General features: G+C 40.9%; 1 protein-coding gene across 1 annotated transcript in view; it reads left to right on the top strand.

Moving 5' to 3' along the window:
* RASEF (RAS and EF-hand domain containing) overlaps positions 1-26,835 on the top strand; it is a 54,648-nt gene that overhangs the window by 7,961 nt on the left and 19,852 nt on the right. The window contains exons 2-9 of the mRNA XM_070742727.1: positions 8,482-8,628; positions 10,362-10,452; positions 13,674-13,769; positions 14,695-14,772; positions 15,343-15,458; positions 15,540-15,608; positions 18,736-18,820; positions 21,881-21,972. Coding sequence (XP_070598828.1) covers positions 8,482-8,628; positions 10,362-10,452; positions 13,674-13,769; positions 14,695-14,772; positions 15,343-15,458; positions 15,540-15,608; positions 18,736-18,820; positions 21,881-21,972 — 774 coding nt within the window. The remainder of the gene's footprint in view (positions 1-8,481; positions 8,629-10,361; positions 10,453-13,673; positions 13,770-14,694; positions 14,773-15,342; positions 15,459-15,539; positions 15,609-18,735; positions 18,821-21,880; positions 21,973-26,835) is intronic.

The raw sequence follows: 26,835 nt of genomic DNA, 5'->3' as shown, positions 1-26,835 counted from the left end.
GGTGCACGCAGGCACCCTCTCTCTCTTCTCCCCCGCGACTGCCCCGATGGCGTGCGAGGGGAAGCCGGTTAGGTGGAGGGGGGAAGAGAGAAAGGGTGCACGCAGGCACCCTCTCTCTCTTCTCCCCCGCGACTGCCCCGATGGCGTGCGAGGGGAAGCCGGTTAGGTGGAGGGGGGGAGAGAGAAAGGGTGCACGCAGGCACCCTCTCTCTCTTCTCCCCCGCGACTGCCCCGATGGCGTGCGAGGGGAAGCCGGTTAGGTGGAGGGGGGGAGACAGAAAGGGTGCACGCAGGCACCCTCTCTCTCTTCTCCCCCGCGACTTCCCCGGTACCTTCCCTACCCTTCCCACAGCCGCGGAGCCCCCTTTTACTTCCTGCTTGGAGCTCCTGCAGCTACGGTACTTCTCCGTTCCAGCAAAGTTGCCAGCCAACTGCTCCGACGAGAGAGGAACAGACGATGCGAAGGTGGGGGGGGGGGATCATGAAGCAGGAATCCCCCCCCCCACCTTCGCATCGTCTGCTCCTCTCTCGTCGGAGCAGTTGGCTGGCAACTTTGCTGGAACGGAGAAGTACCGTAGCTGCAGGAGCTCCAAGCAGGAAGTAAAAGGGGGCTCCGAGTGACGCGGCTGTGGGAAGGGTAGGGAAGGTACCTTCCCTTCTCCGTTCCAGCAAAGTTGCCAGCCAACTGCTCTGACGAGAGAGGAGCAGACGATGCGAAGGTGGGGGGGGGATTCCTGCTTCATGATCCCCCCCCCCCACCTTCGCATCGTCTGTTCCTCTCTCATCGGAGCAGTTGGCTGGCAACTTTGCTGGAACGGAGAAGGGAAGGTACCTTCCCTACCCTTCCCACAGCCGCGGAGCCCCCTTTTACTTCCTGCTTGGAGCTCCTGCAGCTACGGTACTTCTCCGTTCCAGCAAAGTTGCCAGCCAACTGCTCCGACGAGAGAGGAGCAGACGATGCGAAGGTGGGGGGGGGATTCCTGCTTCATGATCCCCCCCCCCACCTTCGCATCGTCTGTTCCTCTCTCGTCGGAGCAGTTGGCTGGCAACTTTGCTGGAACGGAGAAGGGAAGGTACCTTCCCTACCCTTCCCACAGCCGCGGAGCCCCCTTTTACTTCCTGCTTGGAGCTCCTGCAGCTACGGTACTTCTCCGTTCCAGCAAAGTTGCCAGCCAACTGCTCCGACGAGAGAGGAGCAGACGATGCGAAGGTGGGGGGGGGGGATTCCTGCTTCATGAGTCCCCCCCCCCACCTTCGCATCGTCTGCTCCTCTCTCGCGCCGTCGGAGCAGTTGGCTGGCAACTTTGCTGGAACGGAGAAGTACCGTAGCTGCAGGAGCTCCAAGCAGGAAGTAAAAGGGGGCTCCGCGGCTGTGGGAAGGGTAGGGCAGCTGCCGGGCTCCCGCGGTGCGCCCTCTTGTGGTCACCCGGCGCCCTCTTGTGGTGACCCGAGTATAAGCCGAGGTCGGGTTTTTCAGCCCATTTTTGGGGCTGAAAAACTCGGCTTATACTCGAGTATATACGGTATAAGGAATGGGAAACTCAGCAGTCTCCAGATGGTTTGAAGCAACAGTATCAGAATATATGACAATTGTCTATCTTGTAAAAGGCTTCTTGGAAATATAGTTAGAAATATATGGATGGCATTAAGTAGCAACTTTTGTATAAATATTAAACCTGAGGCTTGATATCTGTACTATATTTGGACATAAAAACACCTACGAATAGTCCTCAGGTTGTAGTTGGAATTGGAATCAGAATGTCCATTGCATAAACTGTGACATTACATGACTCCATATTTTAGTGAGGGTAATCCCAGCAGTTTCTATTGCCATCTTTAATCAAATCTCAGTGGTTGTTTGGTGAGGAAATCCCCCCCCCCCCCAATCCATTTGGGCCCTGGCAAAGTTTCATTTCTCCTTGATGGCTGTGCTGAAGCTAAATTAAGGCCCAGGGATGATGACAGATGGAGATGGCTAAGACTACTGTAGGCACTGGTCCTCTCCTCTGAGGAATTCCCTTGTGAAGGATGGTCCAAAAGCAGAGATGGTGGGAAGGTAGGTAGCTCAGAAGTTGAGGCACCCACATTTTGATCAAGTCATTATGACAGTGCTACAGCATCCATAATTTCAGGGACCAAATGTTAAGTACCATTCTTTCAGCACTGTCATAACTTTGAATGGTTGCTGAATGAATGGTAGTTAAACAAGACCTGCCTATGTTCTGGTTAGATTCCCACATTGTGCTAAAAAGCAGTTTTGTTTTGTGTGATACATGAATCTAGTCAGTTGTGATTTGTTGAAACCAGGACTAACAAATCATGTATTAATGTTAATCCAGCTGCAAAAAGAAGAAAAAAATACCTTCCTATCTTAGGTCATATAATCTGCTTATGTCTTCCTCAGTCATAGGTGGTAGGAAGATAGATACTAAGCGGTTTACGAGTTTGGTCATTGCTTGAGTATCTATTTCAACTATTGTACCAAATGCAAAAGGAATATTAATATTAACAGTGACTTCTGCATTTTCAAACAATAACAAATCCAAACTGAATTGAAAACCTTGCAGAAACTTTTTATAGATAGGGAATGGGAAAATATGTAGGTTTTCAGAGAATTATTAAATACTGTACTGAAAAGTCAAGTTATTTTGTGAAATATTGGTATGTAATTATTGGTAACCATTTTTTATAATTAGAATTTATAATAATTATATAATTATCTCCAGTTCTTTCTCTTCTATTTTTCTATCTTATGCAAAATTGAAATATACAAACATGTATATTATTATTGGGGTGGTTTGTTTGTTTGTTTTTTGCACAATTATTTGTTGTCATTTATGTTTGTGTCAACTGTTGTGACCACATAAATTGATAGCCTCTCAGACGATCTGTTCTCAACATGGCCCTTAAGTTATGTATAAAATTATATCTAGTTTTCTTACCCTTGGGCTAGAATCTACTTCCAATACATAAAATATAGCATAGTGGTTAAACCAGTTTGAGGGTGATTTATACCTGTCTTTTCAAATCACTGTCTTGCATATATGTTTGACTAGACACTAGAACATTTACTGATCATATCTGAATTCTGAGAATATATTCTGACACATTTACAGAATATGAGATATGCTTACGTTGTACAAGTTGGTTGCAACAGAAACTAGGACAAAGTTATTTGGCAAAATGCTTAATTAAAAAGAAAAAAAACTCCCATAGCTGTTTGAATTGTGATAATCAAAATGTTCACAGGTCATGAAATTTAACATCAGGTCGAAAGAGATAATTTGCAGACTCTACTTCCAGACATCATGCATGGGGTACTATCTTCATAACAGGGGTAATAGTGAAAAGAAATTACAAATAGGATGACAGGTTATTTTCAGAGGAACTTTGAAAAACTGAACTCTGCATTCTTCCTAGAACTGATGCTGTAAGATACTGTATATTGGATTACAGTTCACTTCTAGCCAGCATGATGGTAAGAATTATCATCCACCCAACATGCACAAATGTCCAAGTTGCCAGAGCTAGGATGGAAGACTTATTCTACCTGTCTCCTTTCATGATGTATTAGATGTGCTTTATAGAGCACAATGTGTTTGTGACAGGTCAATTATAATAATGGTCAATAATAATAATAACTGCAGGAAAATTGCAGAGGCTGACTACAAACAATGGCATGGTAAAGTAGCAACAATCGTGCATTGGAATATCTTCAAGAAATAGCATTGCCTGCAAAAAAGAATAGCTGCGATACAAAATAGACGGATTTATAGAAAATGAAAAAGGCACAGTGCTCTGGGACTTTAAGAATTCAGATAGGCAAATATCTCCTGGACAATACCTCAGGCTTAACCATTGTTGATAAAGTAGATTAAAAGAAAATCCTGGGTAGTAGACAATGCATAACCAAAATCCAACAAAATGGAAGAGAAAATAGCAAAATATACTATAAAGATTTGCAAATAGAAGTAGAACAAATGTGGTAAAAGAAAGCAAAGTTAGTGAAACCAATAGCAATAGGCACCTTGCATACCATCCCAAAACATCTGAAATACTATTTGAACATCATTGGCATTGATCATCGTCTTCAGTCAATTGCAAGAGGCAGCTTTAGTTGGAACAGCTTACATTCTGCCACAGTACCTTTAATATTATTATTAAACAATATCTACCAATCCTGGTCCTTAAAAAGGACTGAATAAGTGGATAAAAATACCAAATCCAATTTAAATACTGATTCAGAGCCCTTGGAGTTATAGTTAAAGGATTCCCTTGATATCTGCAAATATTTAATTTATCAAACTTGAGTACTCTCCTGTTAAAAACAAAACAAAACAATGCACCCTGCTTGAAATTGCCTAGATTCCTATATACTGTACTACCTTAGTAATGTTTGGCTCCTTGGTTAGGACTCAAATTATTAAGTTTCTACCAATCTGGGCATCCAACCGTACATTACTAACATATTAAGGAGAAACTTTCTGACAGAGCGATCAAACTATGGAACAGCTTGCCTACGGAGGTTGTGAGAACTCCAACACTTGAAACCTTCAAGAGGACATTTGACTGCCACCTATCTGAAATGGTGCAAGGACTCCTGCTTGAGCGGGTGGTTGGACTAGATGACCTACAAGGTCCCTTCCAACTCTAGTACTCTGTAAATCTACTCAAATATCATTCTGAACATTTCAATTCCAATAAAATTCTTCAGTGTGCAGGATGCCAACCAGTTCCACTGGCTGTCAATTATTTTAATTGGCAAATATATACATGCTTCAGTTTGTTCAAAATCAACCCGGATGTTGGCTTTGAGTGTAGTTTTCTTTTCCTTTTTTAAATGTCTGTTGGGGAAAAGGTGATGTGATTTGTTAGTATTGCTGCATATTTGATATATCGGTATTTAGGTCAGCCGTCTTGTAATTATCCTTCATTTAAAAAAGAAAAAGGAAGCCTTCCCTATCCTTAGAGCTCCTTAAGTTTTTCTAGAGAATGTTTTTGTTCTGTTTGCGCAGAGTTTGATTTCTCATTCTTGCACCTGACTGTTTTGTGTAAATGTAGTCCACTGAAAGTGCCTGAATGGAGCTGTTAATTAGGTCAGTGGGAAACAACAAAACCATATTAAGGTTCGGTGATCAAATAACCGGAGCAAACTTTACCACCACCATTGTACTGAATGTTTACAATTGCAGCTTTTCCAGACAGAGCTCAGCAGGCCTATGTGAAGTAGCTCAGTGGAGGGAATCATATCTTTTATCTTTCCTTCATTCACGTTTCTGGTTTGTTTAATCTTCTGGAGATTAAAACCTCACAAGCGCAGCAGCTGTGGGATAGTGCATAGAAACTACGTAGGACTGTCAAGCTATAAGACAATGCTGTTGCCAGATCTCAACATGAGGATTGGTTTTAGGATTCAGCTGATTTTAACCCTAGTTTGGCGTTACATTCAAAGCTGGTCAAAAAAAGTGTCTCTATTAGCTTGATTTATTATGAATTAAGCATTGAAATAGGGTTGCAGCCAGATTCCCCTGGTTGTTGCCCATTGTAGATGTCCTAAAATATAACATTAATATCATATAGATTTTGGTAATTTAAGATGGTGAAAAGAATGAATTAAATAGTTTTAAATACTTTAATACTTTTTTGTCTACTATATTTCCTATTTAAAATTATAATAATAATAGTTCCAGTATAACTTATTACCATTGTCAACTTTCAGTTTATTATATCTGGATTTTGAATAGAGTTCTCCTAGATCTGTGGTGGCGAACCTATAGCATGCATGTCACAAGTGGTACGTGGAGCCATATCAGTGGGCATATGAGCTCAGGTAGGCCATATCAGTGGGCACATCAGCCAGCCAGCCAGCTGATTTTCGGGCCTTCTGGGCCAACTGGGAGTTGGGAAACAGCCTGTTTTCAGCCTCCAGAGGAGATGGGGAAGGCCTATTTTTTTGCTCTCCCCAAGCTCCAGAGTCTTTCTAGGAGCCCGGGGAGGGCAAAAATGGCCCCGGAGGCCCTCTGGAGGCCAGAAATGGCCCTTTTCCCAACTTAAAATGGGCCATTTCTAGCCTCAGGGGCCGGGAGGCTATTTTCTCCCTCCCCAGGCTCTTAGAAAGGCTCTGGAGCTTGGGGAGAACAAAAAAACGGGCTTTCCGGTTCAGCAAGAACTTGGCAAATAGGCAATTTTCTGCTTCCAGGGGGTGGGTGATGGGTGGGAAAGGCTGTTTTCTCACTCCCCAGGCTCCTAGGAAGATTCTGAAGCCTGGGGAGAGCAAAAAACGGGAGTGCCGGGAGAGCGAATAACACGTGCCGGGAACAGGGGGTGGTGTCACATGTGCATGCACAAAGGAGGGCTGCATGGAATTATGGGGGTGGGCACGCATGTATACGACCTCCCCGTGACCCCCCACTTTTGCCATGTGAACCAAAAAAGGTTTGCCATTACTATCCTAGTTTGTACTACTCGCATTGCCACGCTCCCTTGAACCCGTAAAAAGCATTGCATTCCCCCCACCCCCACCCTTTTCTGGCAACCGAGAATAACATTTTAAGTATTGGTTTGATGGATTGATTCTTATCCATGTGAAGTTTTATGCAGCAAATATTTTACCAGATTTAGAAAAAGGTATGATAAATATAGATAGTCCTCGACTTACAACAGTTCGTTTAGTGATTGTTCAAATTTACAACGGCACTGAAAAAAAATGACTTATGACTATTTTTTCACATTTACGACCATTGCAGTATCCCCATGATCATGGTAACTGATTTGTATTTGTATTTGTATTTGTATTTATGATCGTTACAGTATGCTGAAGTCACGTCACCTTTTGTGACCTGATAAGCAACGCCAATGAGGAAGCTGGATTTACATAACTACCTTGTTTCTAACTTAACAACTACAGTGATTTGCTTAACAACTGTGGCAGGAAAGGTCGTAAAATGGGGCAAAAACTCACTAAATATCTTGCTTAACAACAGAAATTTTGGATTCGATTGTGGACGTATGTTGAGGACTTCCTGGATACTAGTTCCAGACTGCATATCATTCTGACAAACTTTGATTTTAAGATCTTTTAAAATTCCCATACCATTTGCTATCATTTTAGGGCAGGGCTTATTATTATTATTATTATTATTATTATTATTATTATTACGTATTATTATTATTATTATTATTATTATTATTATTATTATTATTATTATTATTATTAATTAGATTTGTATGCTGCCCCTCTCCGTAGACTCGGGGTGGCTCACAACACAATACAAACAGTTCATGACAAATCTAATAGCCCTAAAGTGCATGTAAACTCACATTCACATGTGTGATATGTTTCTTCTTCTCTACTGCCTATTTCAGCCCTTGACTTCCTCTTCCCAAATCCATTAGCAGGAGAATGTAGGGAAAGGAATAGCAGAACCTGGGGGTTGAGGAAAAAGAGGGATCAGTCTAGAATCCCCACTTAGACATAAGTCTTGCTCCCCACCCACCCCAGTGCTGTTGACCCTTGAGGATGCCGCACCGGTAGCAAAAGTTGAGCTACAAGCACAGCTTCGGGTGTCTTGTGTGCACATGTGTTCCAGTGTGTTTTTGCTTCTGTGCATGTGCATACAGCAAAATCTTTTGGCGATTTTTTTTGCACAAGCAAAAAATAACTGAATTCTCACGCATGTGTGCGTCTTCTCACAAGATTTTGCTTCCTGTGCATGTGCAGAAGCAAAAATGTGTTGGAACATACGTGCATGTGCGCATGACATCCAAACTGCACACGTCGTGCGCCAGAGCAGCGGTAGGAAGAATCAGCCCCTGCCCTTAACCCTTACATAATTCTAACCAGGTATTTCACCTTGAGTTAAGATTCCTGTGCATAGGCTTTTAGTAATAAATCAACTTAATTGAATACGCATGTATGGACATGATCTTTCGCTCCTGACAGAGAAAGATATAATTTGAGTGATATCAAAAAGGTGAGACTTATCCAGACCACTTATTTGATGAACTTGATGGATTTTTGTCTGGATGGGACAGTAATCTGATCCTATACTAGAAGCATTTCCTGCATGAAGGGAAAACCTGATTCTTCCCCATTAGCATTTTTATTTATGAAAGTTTCTCCAGCATTGCATATGTGTATGTGTTCATGCAGTGAATTTAATTTTTTATAACCTAAATGCTTGAGTAAAGAGATTTTGAGTTTAAATCTCTGGATATGTTTTGATTCCAGGATAAATTAAGATCACAATGCTTACACCAAAATAAATTAAATCATATTAACTAGTAATATGTCTTGTTTTTTGTTATCTGTAATTTGCTCTTACTTATGAACTATTTGACCTATTTATAGAACCTTATTTGTAAAATCTTAATTTAAAGTTTGTGCCATTTACCCATTTTCCTTGACATTACCAAGTACGGTATATTATTTTTGAATAAATCTGCAAAACATTTAATACTTGATTTCTCCCCCATTTCTAGGCAAGAGCAGGTCTGCGTTCTATATCAAAACATTAATATAGTGGAACCACGATTAGTTCAACCATATGAAAATGTTATTAAGAACTTCATTAGAGAAATCAAGCTGCAGAGTACAGAAATGGAGACCTTGGCCATCGCTGTAAAAAGGTAGATAACTGGGTTTTTACTTTATAATGAAACTATATTAGTATCAATTATTCAAATCTGAAGTGGGCAAATATCCTCTAGAACTCTGGACATATCTACATCTACATAAAGTAAATAAAGAGTGTCCACACCATATCCAGAGCACTATTGGATTCAAATATTTCCATGAGTCCCAGACAACAAAACTGGTGGGAAGGGATTGGAGGAATTACAGCCTAAGGTATTTGAATTTGTTTAGCCATGCTATAAATACCCAATAAATCATGTGGGTGAAGAACAAATGAATCATAAAGGTTATGCTATCATGACCCTTGCAAATGATTAAATATGATGGAAGCTTTTGTTTGTTTTATAGGTTGTGAACGTTCATTGTATGTTTTCTAAAACAGTATTTTCAGAATAGGTATCTCTAACTTAACTTTGAGATTTCTGATCACAAAGAATTTGAGTCTGAAGGGAAGGAATAATTAAGTGAAAAATGTATTTTATTTATTTATTTATTTATTTATTTATTTATTTATTTATTTATTTATTTATTTATTTATTTATTTAATTTTTATGCCACCCTTCTCCTTAGACTCAGGGCGGCTTACAACATGTTAGCAATAGCACTTTTTTTAACAGAGCTAGGCTATTGCCCCCACAATCCGGGTCCTCATTTTACCCACCTCGGAAGGATGGAAGGCTGAGTCAACCTATTGCTAGATGCAAGTTAGGAATTTGATTTATTAATGGTTAAAACACAAATTTTCTCAACAAGGCACATACTAGGCAGTAGCTTTCCAAATACTTGGACATCAGTTGAGTTTCAGTTGGTGGAAAAAGGGCACTACACTGATAATACCTAATCTTATTTCCAATCCTATGCAATCATTTTGAATTTCTATACTTATGCAAAGAAGTCTTTGTCTTTTCATGCCCCTAAGTCTTCTCCATGGAGAAGAGTTGCATGTTACATTTTCTGCATTCTTTCTGAGACAATTGCTCCTGCCAGGATGAGATTCTGATGCCACTAATTACTAGTATTTCATCATATTACTAGTAGACATACAGTGTTTCCCTGAAAATAAGACCGTTTTATATTTTTTTCAACTGTGAAATAAGCACTTGGCTTTATTGCCATGCACTCAAAAGCCAGATTGAACTTATTATCAGGGGTTCAGTGGCGGGTTGCTCCCAGTTCAGCTTGGTTCTGCGAACCGGTAGCGCCAGTGTTGGGAGGCCCCACCCACTGTCTGGGATGCTTCTGCGCAATTGGAATTTTCCAGTGAATTATGCTATAGGCAGAAATAAGGTAGACTATATAAACTCTAATATATATATATAAATATATAATTTGTAATCTTTGTAGTTATGGTATCAGTGTGATCATTCATTTACATCCCCATCAGTTTCATCCAGAGATTTAGTGCCTAAGGTCAGAACCTTCTGCAGATACTGTAATTGGCTTATTGCTATGAGGAATAGTAAAACTTCTGTTTAGAAGTGTATGGAGACAATCTATACCTATAGTTCAATGGCTATGATTGCTCAATACTGAAGATCTTTGATAAATAGGATAATTGGGTATGAAAGGCAATTTACATGTCTCTTTTAGTATGTAATGTCACATTAGCTACAGGGAAGATCCACCAGTTAATTTTAAAATGGGAATATAAATCTGTTCTCCTGGTTTGAAACATATTTCTCCAATTATTTTTAAAGTTGTTTTATGTGAATATTTACTTTTATAGAGCACAAGATAAAGCAGCCATTCAGCTTAGTGAATTAGAAGAGGAGATGGAACAACGCATACAGGCTACAGAACGTAACGTCAAGAAGGAGGTGATTAGAAGGGGTTGCTTCCCTTAACAAAATAAGTAAACTAATTCCAAATTTTGTGATTCAGATCTGATGTATGGAACATTTCTCTGCATTACTTTCTTCTTTAGTTTGCCTATAATTTAGTTTTCTCTTCCCTCTTTCCATTCAAAAATATCCTTAATTTCCATTTATTTATGGGTCTCTGGTTTTTTTTATATAACTTTTGGTAATTAAATCTAGGGAATAATTCAAAGGGGAAAAAACCCTGTATTCTGCATATTATTATAGAACTAAAGTTACAAATAGTTCTAACGAAATTTAGATCTCTAATCTTAGAATATGGTAATAATAATAATAATAATAATAATAATAATTTATTAGATTTGTATGCCGCCCCTCTCCGAAGACTCAGTAAACTAATTACATATCTTGACTACAGAAAATGCCTGTTAGTATCCTTGGAGGATTTGTTTTACAGAACCACTGGTTGTCAATACTTCATTCGTGCAGCTATACTACTGTTATTGCATCCCTCCTATAACAACTAAAAATAACTTCGTATGCTTAAAGAGCCATAAATAGTGGGCTTTTAGATAATCTAAAATAGTGGGTTTTTATTTATTTATTTATTTATTTATTTATTTATTTATTTATTTATTTATTCATTCATTCATTCATTCATTCATTCATTCATTCATTCATTCATTCATTCATTCATTGGATTTGTATGCCGCCCCTCTCCAAGGACTCGGGGTGGCTCACAACATGATAAGAATCACAAGAAATAGGCTTCTTGTGTATAAGAAATCTGATCATGATGTTATTAAAACTCTGAAAACTGGGTGGGGGGGTATTAGTTAGAAAGAACTAAGATGTTAATGTAGATTAAGGCAGAATTGGTTGAGATTTTTTCTTCTCCAAATCAGAACATGGTGGGTTGTGTGTGTGTCTGCAGGTGAACCAAAAATAGGGCACAAATTGACAAAATCCATGTTGTACTGATATGATGAAAGCCCTTCTTCTTTTGTACATGTGACACTGTATGCATGCCCCATTCATGTATAGTGTCATTTCCCCCCTCCAAACAATTAACATATGAAAAATACAGGGGGGAAAAAGAAGACAAAATTTTGGGTTTAGTTTTGAGTATTTGCCCTATCTCTCAAAATAAGAGATTCTAATAGGATTCACAAGCTGCCCTAAGTTATATTACAATTATACATTAGGTTCTGAAGTAAAGTTTGCAAAATATGGTTTATATTGTATAAGCAAAGCTCAGGATCTTGTATCGACTAAGCTAATTGTCGATCAGTTTCCGGTCACAATTCAAAGTGTTGGTTATGACATATAAAGCCCTCTATGGCATCGGACCAGAATATCTCAGAGACCGCCTTCTGCCGCACGAATCCCAGCGACCGGTTAGGTCCCACAGAGTTGGCCTTCTCTGGGTCCTGTCGACTAAACAATGTTGTCTGGCAGGACCCAGGGGAAGAGCCTTCTCTGTGGCAGCCCCGACCTTCTGGAACCAGCTCCCCCCGGAGATTAGGATTGCCCCCACCCTCCTTGACTTTCGCAAACTTCTTAAAACCTACCTTGAGACATCTCCCCCAGGCTTATATAGTGTTATGTATGGTATGCTTGTGTTGTATATTTTTTAAAAATAATGGGTTTTTAGATATTTTTTAAATATTAGATTTGTTTATTGTATACTGTTTTATTGTTGTGAGCCATCCCGAGTCTGCGTAGAGCAGGGGTCCCCAACCACCGGGGCGCGGACCAGTACCGGGCCGCGGGGCATGTTGCACCGGTCCGTGGAGTCAGCAGCTGCCAGTCCTCCTGCCGCCGCCCCCTCCCTCCAGTGCTTCATCTCCCGCTGGGAAAGAGGCCTCGGGAGGCAGGTTCTGCCGGCCACAGGGCGATGGACGGGACAGAGGGGCGGGAAGGACCGGGAGGCTCAAGCCTCTTTTGGCTTCTGCCGTGGCACGCCTTTGCATTTTTGGCTGGGGGGGAGGCAGGAGGGCCGGCCTGACCCCCTCCCTCCAGCGCTTCACCTGCCGCCGGGCAAGAGGGTTTGGGAGGCAGGTTCTGCCTGCCACAGGGCGATGGCGGGAAAGAGGGGCGGGAAGGACCAGCACCCCCATGCTTAATCCCGCCCCCAACCACACCCCTTTCCGCCCCACCGGGCCATAGAAAAATTGCCTTGCTGAAACTGGTCCCTGGTGGAAAAAACGTTGGGGACCACTGGCGTAGAGGGACGGCATACAAATCTAATAAAAATAAATAAATAATAATAATAATACTTGGCACGATGGGCGCAGTACCAAAGAATCTCAGTGGACATTTGAAAACCATCGGAATTGACAAAATCTCCATCTGTCAATTGCAAAAGGCCGCTTTACTGGGATTGGCAAACATAATTTGCCGCTACATCACGCAGTCCTAGGTGCTTGGGAAGCGCCCGACTGGTGATGAAATACGAAATCCAGCATAGTGATCTCGTTTGCTGTGTTGTACTGACATAATAATAATAATAATAATAATAATAATAATAATAATAATAATAAAATAAATTCTAGTTAAACCAATTTATGTGGCTGTCGACAATAATAGCAAAGATATACAATAGTTATAATCTTGGCTCTGATTATAAATTGCTTTTGAAGTATCCCTGAGTTTATGGAATGAGGAGAACTTGCTTTTAGAGAAGGAAAAACAAGCTGTTGCAAGTAATGTGTGTACAATGGATATTTATGACTAAGGAATGGGTTTGTATTTGATGAAACAACAAAACGTAAATGGGTATTTTCGGTGTATTAATTGCCACCTAATATTATGAGCAGCCTATAATAATGTAGTTTGCTTATCATTCTTGAAATTCTGCCTTTCTTACTCAGTTCCTCACAAATGTACTGTTAAAAAGAAAGACGCCTCAAATGTAAATGCAAGATTGCTGCTATGATATTTACTTTGTGGGATAGTTCTGAACTATACGTTTTATTAGCACATAGCCTTTACGAAGCAAGTATGACTTGTGACACAGTCAAATAGTGTTTTGTGTGCTAATAATTAGAGTATATACTTAGTGTTTATTTTCAGGTAACCTGAAACATGTACTATAGCAAATCTTTGTGCATATCTAGTCATATATGAACGCTTTAAAATTGGCCAAATAGTTTTGACTGTACAATTAGAACAGATATTTGTTCTGCTTTGTAGTTTAACAAATCTGTAAAATGTTTCAGGAGAAGCGTAAAGCAGAAGAAGCTTTGAATGATCTCAAGCGTCAATATGAAACGGAAGTGGGGGATCTCCAAGTAACAATAAAAAAATTTAAAATGGTATGTACATACTTAATATGAGTTAAAAAGTGTATAGATAAATAGATCCAGGCATGATTCTCTGTAAATGTTCCACTATCTTTGAAGCAATTAGACAGACAAGAAGACTTGACTTTCCTCTTATTGAAAAATGAACTTCACATATTTTAATCCCTGAGATAACAGAACAAAGTGATGCTTCCTTAAAAACAAAGGAATTGTGCTGTATGGTATAGTTACGAATCAGAATCTAAATGTTGTTAAACGTGTCCTTCTTCATTCTTTTTACAAGGCAATTAGTATTTAGTTATTTCAAAAAGTGAGAGCTTAGCTCTGTTGTATTTTGGGAATAAATCTGCTCATTTAATGCTTGAGTTGCTGTCCGCAATTCCTTGTCTGAATAACCACAAATCAGAATCTGTTGACCTTAATGAGCCTTTTGATTCCCTAATAATAACAACAGTGTTTGACAATTACGTTTTTAATTATCAAAGCATCTGTTAACTCTAAATAGATTTTGATCAGTTTGAAAGTAAGGATTTAGCTATAACCTAAAATGAGCAGGAATTATTTTTGTTGATAGATTGGGAAATCTTTCTGTGAATTGGAGATTAGTTAATTCTTAGCTTTCTAGTTATTATTTTAATTTTTCATTTATCATTATGCTATAGTTCTTTGTTCTTAAGTTATTCATTGCTCCACACCATAAATTATTTGTTTTGATAATAATAGCTCAAGGTAATGACTTATTTAATATTGTAGTACTGTTTCAGATTATTAGTTGTTAAATTAATAAAACTAGTTTGTTAGTTTTAAAAGCTGCCCTCAAATAGCCTATACAGAAAACAATTGAGTTCTTGAGCATTTTTGTGAAAGGTTTGATTCCCTTTGCGTTGTAGTCAGACAAATTTTCTTATAACATCTACATTTTCTTTATTGTCTACAGCTTGAGGAACAATCTAAACATATTAATCACAAAGAAGATTTGGCAGTGTTAAAAAGAAGGATGCATGATCTGACCATGGTATGAGTTTCTTAAAATTTCCTCATTTAACCTATCAGTCTCAACGTGACTAATATTTTTGTTGCCTCTTCTGGCTTGGTGATATTTGACATTTTCTTGAACTGTCAGGGAGTTCAAATGAACAAATAGAATTTAGGGAGAGAGAGAGAAAATTTTTCACCCGGGTATGAGGTGTATTTAGCTCCATATATTAACAACTAGCTAGTGGGTATGTAGTGTGTTTAACAATAAAATACAGTCTGCCCTTAGATGCAGACATGTTTTTCTAAAGGGTAGAACAGTGATGGAATTTTTATAGTTTTGTGGCCTTGTGTATACCATGAATATTCAAGGGCGTTTTGAAAAGGTACATACAGATTTTTTGGGGAAAGAGGTTGGATACAAATGCGAAACCAGTGCAAAAATAATCCTTTTATTTTAAACTGGTGACTGTTCAAGTAGTACACAGGTTGATAAAATAATTTATCAAAGTAGCCATTCAGATAATCCTAAAATGTGTTTAATTTCATGAATCATTATTACATGAATTGCTGTTTTTGAACGTTTCATTTTTAAAATTTCTATTTTTAGGAAAATCACAAACTTAAAAAAGATCTTATGGAAGCACAGACAAATATAGCTTTTCTTCATAGTGAATTAGATGCTTTAAAAAGTGATCTTGCAGATCAAAGTTTGAATTCAGAAAGGTAAGGAAGTACCTCTAGAGATACATAGTAAGTTGTTGGTAAAAAATCAAACTAATTTCCCTTAAACTATTCTCTTTGCAGAGATCTAGACATGATCAGAGAGTACACTGAAGACAGAGATAGCTTGGAGAGGCAGATAGCAATATTACAGTAAGCTGCTAAATAATTCTGTTTTTAAAATGTTTTCATTTATAAAATTTGATATTCAGAAGTTGGGATCTTCAATGGGGAAAAGAACAACTCTCTTTTTGTGAAAGAACAGCTCTCTTTTGGGGAAAGGTCTCCCTAGTTCCCAAATCTACATTTTAATCAGCTTGTCTGGTAGATAAAACAGGTAATGATCTTTGGAAGCATTCCTTTCTTCAGAAATAAAATTTAATCATTTTAATGTATTTTTAATTTCTATACCTCTCCTGACCAAAGTCTATAATCTGACAGGTTTTTAGGTCACTGAATTCTAAATGAGCCATAGTCCACTGCATTTTATTTATTTATTTTTATGTTCCTTTCCAAAAGGACATATTTATTTAAAACATTTATTCAGCTGCCCATCTCCTAACGAACATTGGAAAGGTTTAAATCAAAATTTAAAACAACATATAAAACCATATTAAAACTATCAAACTGAACAATTAAAAGAGCCGTTATTACATTACATGTAACATCTTAATATTACATTAAGACATTGGTCCAAAGTACCTGAAAATGCAGTATAGCAGCATAATATCACATGCTTATTTAATTACTAATACCTGGGGTAAAATTGAATTGGAGAAATTGAACTGATCTGCAGTAAAATAGATAAGTACAAATGGAATAATTCTGTCTCAGAACTAAAGTCATTATTGGAGGCTTTGCTCCAAGAACACCTGACTGCTAAGGTGGCTACGTAGAATCATCCTTCTCCACATAAGCTTTGAAATAACCTTTCTGGAATAACATACTTGGACCTTATTCTATTATCTTTGTGGTGACATACAAGGATTGCATGTTATTGCAGCTGCGTATTCTTTTGAAGAGGTGCTTTACATTGTGAAGCCAGCCTGCTTGTGATTCAGTAAAGCACCACATTAGTTTCTTATTGCATAGAGACTCTGGGAAGAATTCTTTTGTAGTCTTGGACAAAGTTGCTTTAGTGAGGTAGGTGGTGCATTAGGTCCCTACACGTTCTAAAACGTTCCTCAAAATTTCAGTCTTGAGTAGTGATGGGCGAACCCAACGGTGTTCGGGTTTGGCAAGTTCAGACGAACTTTACGCAAAATTCACCCGAACCCGAACGGGGAATCCCACGAAGAGATTCCGGGGGCGGAGCTTTGATGTCACGTATACCGGCAAGTTGCTAAGGACGCCAAGGTGATCACTTCCTGGATTCCATGGAATCCAGGAAGTGATCACCTTGGCGTCCTTAGCAACCTGCCGATGACGTCAAGGCTCTGCCCCTGGAATCTCTTCGTGGGAGGGATTCCCCAGCTCGTTCAAAGGGAAGTCTTCACGTAAAAATAAATGTTATTTTTACGAAAAAGGACGCCACAGCGGCGCTGCAAGCAAAGGGCGGTCCTTTCACGTAAAAATAAACATGTTTATTCCATGGAATCCAGGAAGTGATCACCTTGGCGTCCTTAGCAACCTGCCGGTGACGTCAAAGCTCCGAATGCCGAACGCGACCCCGAACTTTGCCCGAAGTTTCAAAAAATTTCAGGTTCGTTTTTGGCATACCAAACACCGCAAAATTCGGTACGACCTGAATTGTGCGGGTTCGGTTCGGCCATCACTAGTCTTGAGCATTGCAGAGGCCTAATATTTGTTTTAGAAATACATGCCATTTTTTGTTACTTCTTGTATATTGAATTTTATGGAAGCACTCTAGGAGGTTTTTGCTCTTTTCAAACTTATCCTGATCACTTTGCTGTGATAACTTTTGGATTTCAAAGTATTTGGTTTTAGACATGGGAGAACACTAGAAGTGGGCTCCCCATCTTCATGTGGTGGGTAAAATGGTGCAATCAGTTCTGCTGCTTCAAAGTTCTTTAACTTTGTACAGATTGAGGCAAAATGATACAGACAAAAAGCAAAACATCGTTGAAGCAGTTAAAAATGCAGCAGTTGCATTTTAAATAATTGCTTCAATAACTATGTCATTCTTTCCTAATCTGATGCCTCCTAGATCTAAATTACAATTCCCATCACATATTAAACTCTCATAAGAATTATAAAAGTTTGTAACCTAAAATATGGGGAGGTCATGAGGCAAAAGGGCTTGACAGTGTTTAAAATGAAAATTCTCATCTTTTTTGTGGTACCTTATTTATTTATTTAATTTATTTATTGGATTTGTATGTCGCCCCTCTCCGCAGACTTATCATGTATGCACAATACTTTGATTAAGTATACTGCTCAAAAAAAAGAAAGGGAACACTCAAATAACACATCCTAGATCTGAATGAATGAAATATTCTCATTGAATACTTTGTTCTGTACAAAGTTGAATGTGCACAACAGCACGTGAAATTGATTGTCAATCAGTGTTGCTTCCTAAGTGGACAATTTGATTTCACAGAAGTTTGATTTACTTGGAGTTATATTGTGTTGTTTAAGTGTTCCCTTTATTTTTTTGAGCAGTGTACTTGTGAACTGTCAGATTGTCAAAGAGACAGTGAAGTGGGAAATGAAAAAAAACCCAATTCCATGGTCATTCTCCAATGAGAAAACATGGAGTCTTTGTAATTATAGGAGCAATTATTTCTTGCTTTGGTGTTAGTGGCACCCATATATATGATAATCATTATAGGGTTACAATAGGAGTGTTTTAACACTGAAAGAGAGCCATTTTAGTGTAGTGGTTAATGCATCAACTAGAAACCAGGAGGGTGTGAGTTGTAGCCCTATTTCAGGTAAAAAGCCAGCTGTGCATTGTTGCTCCTCCTCCTCTCCGCCCTCCCTCTCAGCTCTAGGAAGCATGCAGTGGCAAACTGTTTTCAAAATTTTACCAAGAAAACTACAGGGACTACAGGCAGTTGCTAGGAATCAAAACTGAGTCAAAGATAATACACATAGGCGATTCACACATAAAAAATGCACACATAAAACTGATTCAAAGATACAAAGATTACAGTCATAGACAGATATGCATTTATTGAACCATTTATTGAACCATTCTATCATTTTCCTAACCTTTATGAAAGGCACACGGAACCTCTGTTATTTTTGTTGAATTTCTTAACACCAACCTAAACTGCAATTGCTGAGGTTGACTTTTCCCCCTCTGTCTTGATTTTAGGTCAGCTAACAGGAAACTACATGACAGTAATGATAGCTTAAGAAGTGCATTAGAAAACATTTGCAGTGTATACAATAAATCACTGGTAGGTTTAAACATTGCATATTCAACATGTAATTAATTATATTAATTAATAGATTGCTTTTTTTCCCTTTTGGGCATCTTAATAAAACACCTAAATTGGCATGATTGAAATACAGCGTTCCCTCGATTTTCGCGGGGGATGCGTTCCAAGACCGCCCGCGAAAGTTGAATTTCCGCGAAGTAGAGATGCGGAAGTAAATACACTATTTTTGGCTATGGACAGTATCACAAGCCTTCCCTTAACACTTTAAACCCCTAAATTGCAATTTCCCATTCCCTTAGCAACCATTTAGATTATTACTTACTATGTTTCTTTATTAAAGTTTATTAAAAAAAATATTTATTAAAGGTGGACGAAAGTTTGGTGATGATATATGACATCATCAGGCAGCAAAAACCATGGTATAGGGGGAAAAAACCGCAAAGTATTTTTTAATTAATATTTTTGAAAAACCGTGGTACAGTGATCCCCCGGTTATTGCGTCCCCGACCATTGCGAATGGGATACATCGCGATTTTTCAACCCGGAAGTAAAAACACCATCTGCGCATGTGCGCCCTTTTTTCCTATGGCCACACATGCGTAGATGGTGTTCCCCGCCGGGCAGATCAGCTGCTGGGCGGCTTCCCTGGGTCTTTCCCCTCTTGCTGGCGGGAGGGCGAGAAGCCCCCCCCCAGCACCCGCTCGCCCTCCGTTCGCCCGCCCTTCGCCCGGCCACCCGCCATTTGCTCGCTGCTCGCCCGGCCACCCGGGTTCGTTTGGCTTCGGGACTCAGTTGGGAAGCGGCACGGGTGTTTTAAAAGGTCTCCGCCGGCATGGGGGGCTTCTTAGCACCCCCCCAAACCCAGGTTGGGGCTTCGGGGGGGGGTAGGAAGCCCCCCATGCCGGCGGAGACCTTTTAAAACACCCGTGCCGCTTCCCAGCTGAGTCCTCAAGCCAAGCGCAGAAGTTAGCCTTGAATCCCTTTGAACCCCGCCGCTTCTGCTGGATACGGGCGATGGGCGGGGCGAGCTGCCACAGCCCCTGGCTTCCGCGCCGCTCGTCCCACCCACCGCCCGTATCCAGCAGAAGCTGCTGGATTCAAAGTGCTGGGGTGGGGGGCTGTCGGGACAAGCCGCGCACAAAGGCCGAGGCGAGGCTGAGCAGGAGGAGAAACCAACCAGCGAGGCGGTGGGCTGGGAGCCGCAGGTGAAAGGAGCTCGGGCATCGGAGCGCGGCGCCAGGCATTGTTCTCCGGACCCCGCCCGCAGCCTGGAGAGGGAAAGGGCCGCCGTGGGGCTGAGCGGGCGGGGTCCGGAGAACAATGTCCGAGCTCCTTTCGCCTGCGGCTCCCAGCCCACCGCCTGTCTCCTGCTGCCCGGTTTAGCCAGGACACGAGCGGCGAAATGACTTGGAGGAATGTGAAGCTGAAACCGGCCGGGACACCCCCCACCCCCCACATTCCTCCAAGTCATTTCGCCTGCTGCCCGGTTTAGCCAGGACACGAGCGGCGAAATGACTTGGAGGAATGTGAAGCTGAAACCGGCCGGGACACCCCCCACCCCCCACATTCCTCCAAGTCATTTCGCCTGCTGCCCGGTTTAGCCAGGACACGAGCGGCGAAATGACTTGGAGGAATGTGAAGCTGAAACCGGCCGGGACACCCCCCACCCCCCACATTCCTCCAAGTCATTTCGCCTGCTGCCCGGTTTAGCCAGGACACGAGCGGCGAAATGACTTGGAGGAATGTGAAGCCGGTTTCAGCTTCACATTCCTCCAAGTCATTTCGCCGCTCGTGTCCTGGCTAAACCGGGCAGCAGGAGACAGGCGGTGGGCTGGGAGCCGCAGGCGAAAGGAGCTCGGACATTGTTCTCCGGACCCCGCCCGCTCAGCCCCGCGGCGGCCCTTTCCCTCTCCAGGCTGCGGGCGGGGTCCGGAGAACAATGCCTGGCGCCGCGCTCCGATGCCCGAGCTCCTTTCACCTGCGGCTCCCAGCCCACCGCCTCGCTGGGACTCAGCTCGAAAGCGGCGACAGCCAGCGCGGAGAAGCCGTTCGCCGGCGCTGGCTGTCGGCGCTTTGGGGCTGAGTCCCGGGGCGAATTCGCTCCGGGACTCAGCTCGAAAGCGGCGACAGCCAGCGCGGAGAAGCCGTTCGCCGGCGCTGGCTGTCGGCGCTTTTGGGCTGAGTCTCGGAGCGAATTCGCTCCGGGACTCAGCTCGAAAGCGCCGACAGCCAGCGTGGCGCGGCTGTTTTAAAATGTCGCCGCCGGCATGGGGGGCTTGCCAGCACCCCCCGGACCCCCAACCCGGGTTTGGGGGGCTGCTAGGAAGCCCCCCATGCCGGCGGCGACATTTTAAAACAGCCCCGCCGCCCCCAATCTTCGGCTCCTCGCTAGCGCTGCGGGAGTAAAAACACCATCTGCACATGCGCAGATGGTGTTTTTACTTCCGCAGCGCTACTTCGCGAAAACCCGCTCGTTGCGGGGGGTCCTGGAACGGAACCCTCGCAACGAGCGGGGGATCACTGTATAGACTTTTCGGGAAGTTCGAACCAGCGAAAATCGAGGGAACACTGTATAATAAATCTTCTGGATTTCTGTCAAAACAATCCTATGCTTTTTAAATTGGAAATAAGCCTGGTATATTTAATTGGACATAAATATACATATTTTGATTGGTTAATACTGTTTCTGTTTTTTCTATTTAGAAACAACACCTCCCCCCCCACTGAATTACTTATAATTGTATCTTGAGAAACAGTTTTGATTATTGAATCTAATATTGCTTATTTATTTTATAATTTGTATTTTTTTCTATTATTAAAATAGGTAGCATGGATATATAGAATTATTATTTATTTCACAAGACAAATTATTTTGGGGAAAACATTATACCAAGGGGTTGCTTTATTTACCCCCACCCCTTAATTAGGCACATAATGATTGAATATGTTTTTGTGTTGAATTTTCTGAAATTGAAATAGCTGTAATCAAGAAAAAAAAAATTTTGGTAGATAAAGTGATTATCTTAAACATTTTCCAGGTTATCTGAAAACTTTCTAATTCATGTGTTTATTTTTCAGCGACTACCAAATATTTCCCCTGGAAACACAATGTCCAGAAGCAGTCCTAAATCTGGTTGTGGCCATTCTCCCCAAAATCCACAATATGACAGGTAGAATTGATTATACCTTTAAAATTATACAGTTTGAAAAACTGGATATATATGTGTTAAGTGATATTCTAAAGATGGAGTCAAGCAGTTTTCTACCTTGAAAATTCATTTCTTTTTCTAGAGCTTCATGATAAGGTTGGACTCACTGTTAGGTTCAATCTCTTACAGCCCAAGATAGGATTGAAATAATGAACATAGAATAATAGTGTTGAAAGGGACCTTGGAGATCTTCGAATTCAATCAACTGCCCATGACAGGAGATCCTATATAAGCAGTCACCAACTGTGGTCTGTAGACCATTGATGATTCATGAGAAAATGTTGGTGGTCTGCAGAAAAACTATTTGCATTTTTTATATTACACTAAATCAGGGGTCTTCAAATTGAGGCCCCTGGGCCGGATACATGCAATCAATGATTGTGTTAGTGCAGAGAGTCTCCCTCTTTGGGGTCTTTTTGGATGGGTAAGAGGGGCCAGAAATTCCAACTCGGGGTTTGCTTCAGCCTTCTGGTGTGAAGCTTTGGGCAAAGGCTGGAGGGAAGCACCACTGGTGATGAAAAGCCACTGGCTGATCATCTCAGACTGCTGAGCTTCCAGGCATTAGTACCTGTCTTTGAACTCTCTCAGTTCCTCCCTCTGCTTGGAAAGCCTATGCTCGTAGTCCTCAGTGACGTGCTTCTGCTGAGCCTCCTTCTCTGCCAGATCCAATTGGAACTGAGCCAGCTGCTCTGCCAACTCTTCTTCATGCTGGCTGCTTAGCTCCAAAAACTGCATCCTGTTGGGGCCCTAAGGAACCCGGGCAGGCAGGCGAGGAGTGGCTGGAAGGGGAGGGGTGAATAGAGGCTGGCAAGGCACTCCTTGACATCAGTGACATCGAGTTGGCAGTGTCCACCCAGTCACATGCCCGCCTAGCCATGGCCATCCAGCTGGTCATTAGGCAAATCATATTAGCGGTCCGCGAGATTTAAAATTATGAATTTAGTGGTCCCTGAAGTCCAAAAGGTTGGTGACCCCTGTCTTCTTCATTCAGAACAAAATCTTCTTGAAAACCTCCAGTGGTGGAGCATCCACAAATTTGAAGGCAAACCTTTCCACTGATCAATTATTTTCACTTGATAAAAACTAGTTTTCACAGTTGCTGTGCATGATTAAACAATGGGTGTCCCTGAGCAAATTCTACAATTCTTATTTTCAATACATGGATTGATCTGAGTTCATAACGTTTCCATCTCTGATGGGTTCTTTACCTCAAGAACCTAATTTAAGCTTGGAAAGCTATTTTGGATTAGTCAGCAGTCTCTCTGTTATTCTGTACCATCCAGATAGGAGCCCGTTGGTATCACTAATCTTTCATAAAGTCTACGGAGTCTAGGGAGAGGGGCGGCATACAAATCTAATAAATAAATAAATATATAGATAGATAGATAGATAGATAGATAGATAACAAAACAAAACAAAACAAAACAAAACAAAACAAAACAATTACAGTTACTAAAGTTGAAGGACAGAGTGGGGTTAGCTTTGGATGTTCAAAACTCCAAAAGGAGTCTGGTAGCATCTTTTTTATACCAACAGGCAGCTCAGCAGAATGACTAGATTGATGTAGTATTTAAATTAAAGTGAAATGGACTGGAGAGAAAAATGGGGTATTCGAGTAGTGACAACTAGTGGTCTCTTGTCTGTCTTTTAGTAGATTCTTCCAGGAATCAATCTTGATCTATAGATTTGTCTGTGGATCTTGTTGAGTAGGTAATTTAGTGGTGGTGGTTTCTCTTTGTACAACAGCATTCCAGAGGAAGAAAAGGAAGTACACAATAGAAATCTAAAGTAACTTAAATTGGATATAAAACAGAATGACAATATGGCAGCCCACCAGTTTAAGAACAGGAAGTAGCTTTCTTGCACCAGCAGAATCCTGTAGTAGACACACATGGGGGGTAGGGAGCAGCAAGGGTGGTGGTGTATGGGTACCCAGAACACATTACCTACTATTCTTATGAGCAGGAACCGATTTTCATCACAAAAAGGCGAGGTGCAAATGACAGAAAATATGAATTGTTAAGAGAAGATTAATCGATTTACATGAAATGGAGGGGGGAGAGGAAAGTGTTTGAGCAGTCTGATTGTACTTATTTTGTGAAGGCTGCTACAACAGCCCACAGAACCTTGTTTGTGTTGGTTTTCATACATTCAACTTCAGGGTCTAAATCGAGGAGCTGCCGCAACCTCTTTGTGGCAAGGTCATACTGCTCATCCAGAAGGGGGGCAAAAGCGTTCTACAGGACGTCCGCCGCGTGGGCTAAATAAATGAGAGCCAGCAAGCGCTTGTCCATGCGGTGGGGGTCATTCACCCATCGGTCAAGCACAGCATCTTGAACTTTCTTGATGAGGCGCTGCTTAATGTTGTTGTTGGTGAGGGGGTGCGTGGTCATGTCAAAGAGGAGAAAGTTCTCTTTGGAATGCATAGTTTAATTTCATCAGCTGAGCATCTCTGTCAAGAACCTAGCTATAGTTGATAACAGTTGGTGGTGTGCTCAAGATGGAAACTAGAAGCAAGTAGTTACTCATGGCAATCTGTAGGTTTCCTATAAGTGTAGAGGTGTCCAGCCTTGGCTACCTTAAGTTTAAGTTTAATTGGATTTGTATGCTGCCCCTCTCCGAGGACTATATTAAGACTTGTGGACTTCAACTCTCAGAATTTCCCAGCCAACATGTCCACAAGTCTTAAGTTGCCAAGGTTGGACATCCCTGGTATATGTACAACATAATGTTTATGGTAACTTTAATATACAACATTGGTTGCCTACCCTATGCTGCTCTCTAGTGGAATAGAATGATTATCTAACAAGGGATATGATTATTGGGAACAGCTGTATTGGATTTTGTCCCTGAGAGGTTTTCATGAATTAAAGTTAATACTTCTTATTCGTTAATCATTTTGAATGGGGGCTTAGAATTTTTACTCTCTGGAATAATTTTGTAAATTTAAGACTTGGTATTATGTATAGCACTTTAGTTAAGAAGACAATTTCAAGAAATATAAATTTTCTCTCGGTTTTCAGAACAGTTCTCTAGCATGCTTTTTGGGGAAAAATGCTTTAAGAGATGTGTATCCTATTCTATGTTAACTACAAAATTTGAAGGACTTTAAACAATTTTTAAATTTTTTTTGAATGTTGATAAATTGGGATATAAATACTTAATGGTCTGGTTTTTAATATGATAGGGTTTTATATATTTCTTTTTAATATTAGATTTGTTTCACTATAATATTGTTTTTATCATTGTTGTGAGCCGCCCCGAGTCTTCGGAGAGGGGCGGCATACAAATCTAATAAATTGAATTGAATTGAATTGAATAATGAAATAAGCATATAAAAAACAAACTAGACCTTAAGTATGTTACAATTGTATTTTATTTTTATGTTTTAGCACTATATCTCCAGAGATGTTTAACTATGAATAGTCTTTGAAATTATTCAGGCTATTCTGTGTAATGGAACAGGGTAACAATAATTACATATGTCTTAATTACAACTTCTATTTTAACCTAACATCTATATAGGTCTGCTCTCCCTGACTTATTCGTGTCCTCTGTATTTTTCCCCATGAGAAATATAATTGGCTAAATGTTTAGACTCTAGAGCAGTGGTTCTCAACCTTTCTAATGCTGTAACCTTTAATACAGTTTCTCATGGTGACTCCCAACCATAAAATAATAAAATTATTAGGAAACTCAGGGGTGGGTTCTAACCAGGGGTGGGCTGATGCCTGGATGGGGCGGGGGGCAATGCAGTGGGGTAGCGAAAATGGAGCTCCACCCCAGAGCACCCAATTTGCACTAAAAGATGTTGAAAGAAAATGCATAAGCCACGTCCACAGTGTGGTAGTAAAAAAGGTTTGGTAGCCCTTCGCTGGTTCTAACTTACCTCGATGCCGGTATGCTTCCTCCTGTGCTGCATGGCCGCGCCTCATGGGCACGAGGATGCTTTGCGCGTGCACATGTGAAGTGCCAATTTTTTTTAAAAAAAATTGCAAAATAACCCTCCAAAAACAAGATGGAAAATGGCGATGCATGCATAATGCCAGAAATCAGGCTTCTGCATATGCTCAGAAGTTCCCATGCTACAGATAATTTATTTTGCAGCAGTCTATTTGCATGTGGGTGGACATGCCTGGAGATGGATAGACGAGCGGTGTCTCGGTCCCTAAGACCATCAGAAATATGTATTTTTCGATGGTCTTAGGCGACTCCAGTGAAAGGGTCATTCGACTCCAAAGGGGTCACAATCCATAGGTTGAGAACCACTGCTCTAGAGGATTGCAGCACACTTCCTCACCATAGCAGGAATCTCTGTGAGGTAGGCTTGGTTGAAAGAGTGACTGCCGCAAAGGCTGAGTTTTTGTGGCTGAGGGTGTGTTATACCCTTACCCTTTGCATTGCCTTTCCAAAAGTTTATTTTTTAAAAAATTTATTTATTCATCAAACAAGTATAGTATTATAGTACATATTAACATAACATAAGTAGAACGTGGTAATAGAAAGGATAATAATAAGACAGTAGGACAGGGACATTAGGCACAAAAGTGCACTTATGCACACCCCTTACAGTTCTCTTAGAAAAGGGGAGAGGTCGATTGTAGATAATGTAAGGTTGAAGATTTTGGGGTTGGGGGAAGCAGCAACAGAGTCAGGTAATGAGTTCCAGGCGGTGAACACTCTATTGCTGAAATCGTATTTTCTGCAGTCAAGTTTGGAGCGATTTACATTCAGTTTATATCTATTAACGTGCTCTTGTGTTGCTGTTGTTAAAGGTGAAGTAGTCACTGACAGGGAGTACATTATGATGTATGATTTTATGAA

Source organism: Erythrolamprus reginae, chromosome 2 (genome assembly GCF_031021105.1).
Source record: "Erythrolamprus reginae isolate rEryReg1 chromosome 2, rEryReg1.hap1, whole genome shotgun sequence".
Classification (NCBI taxonomy): Eukaryota; Metazoa; Chordata; class Lepidosauria; order Squamata; family Dipsadidae; genus Erythrolamprus; species Erythrolamprus reginae.
The sequence above is the reverse complement of the archived record's forward strand: the minus strand, read 5'-3'. Positions and strand labels throughout refer to the sequence as shown.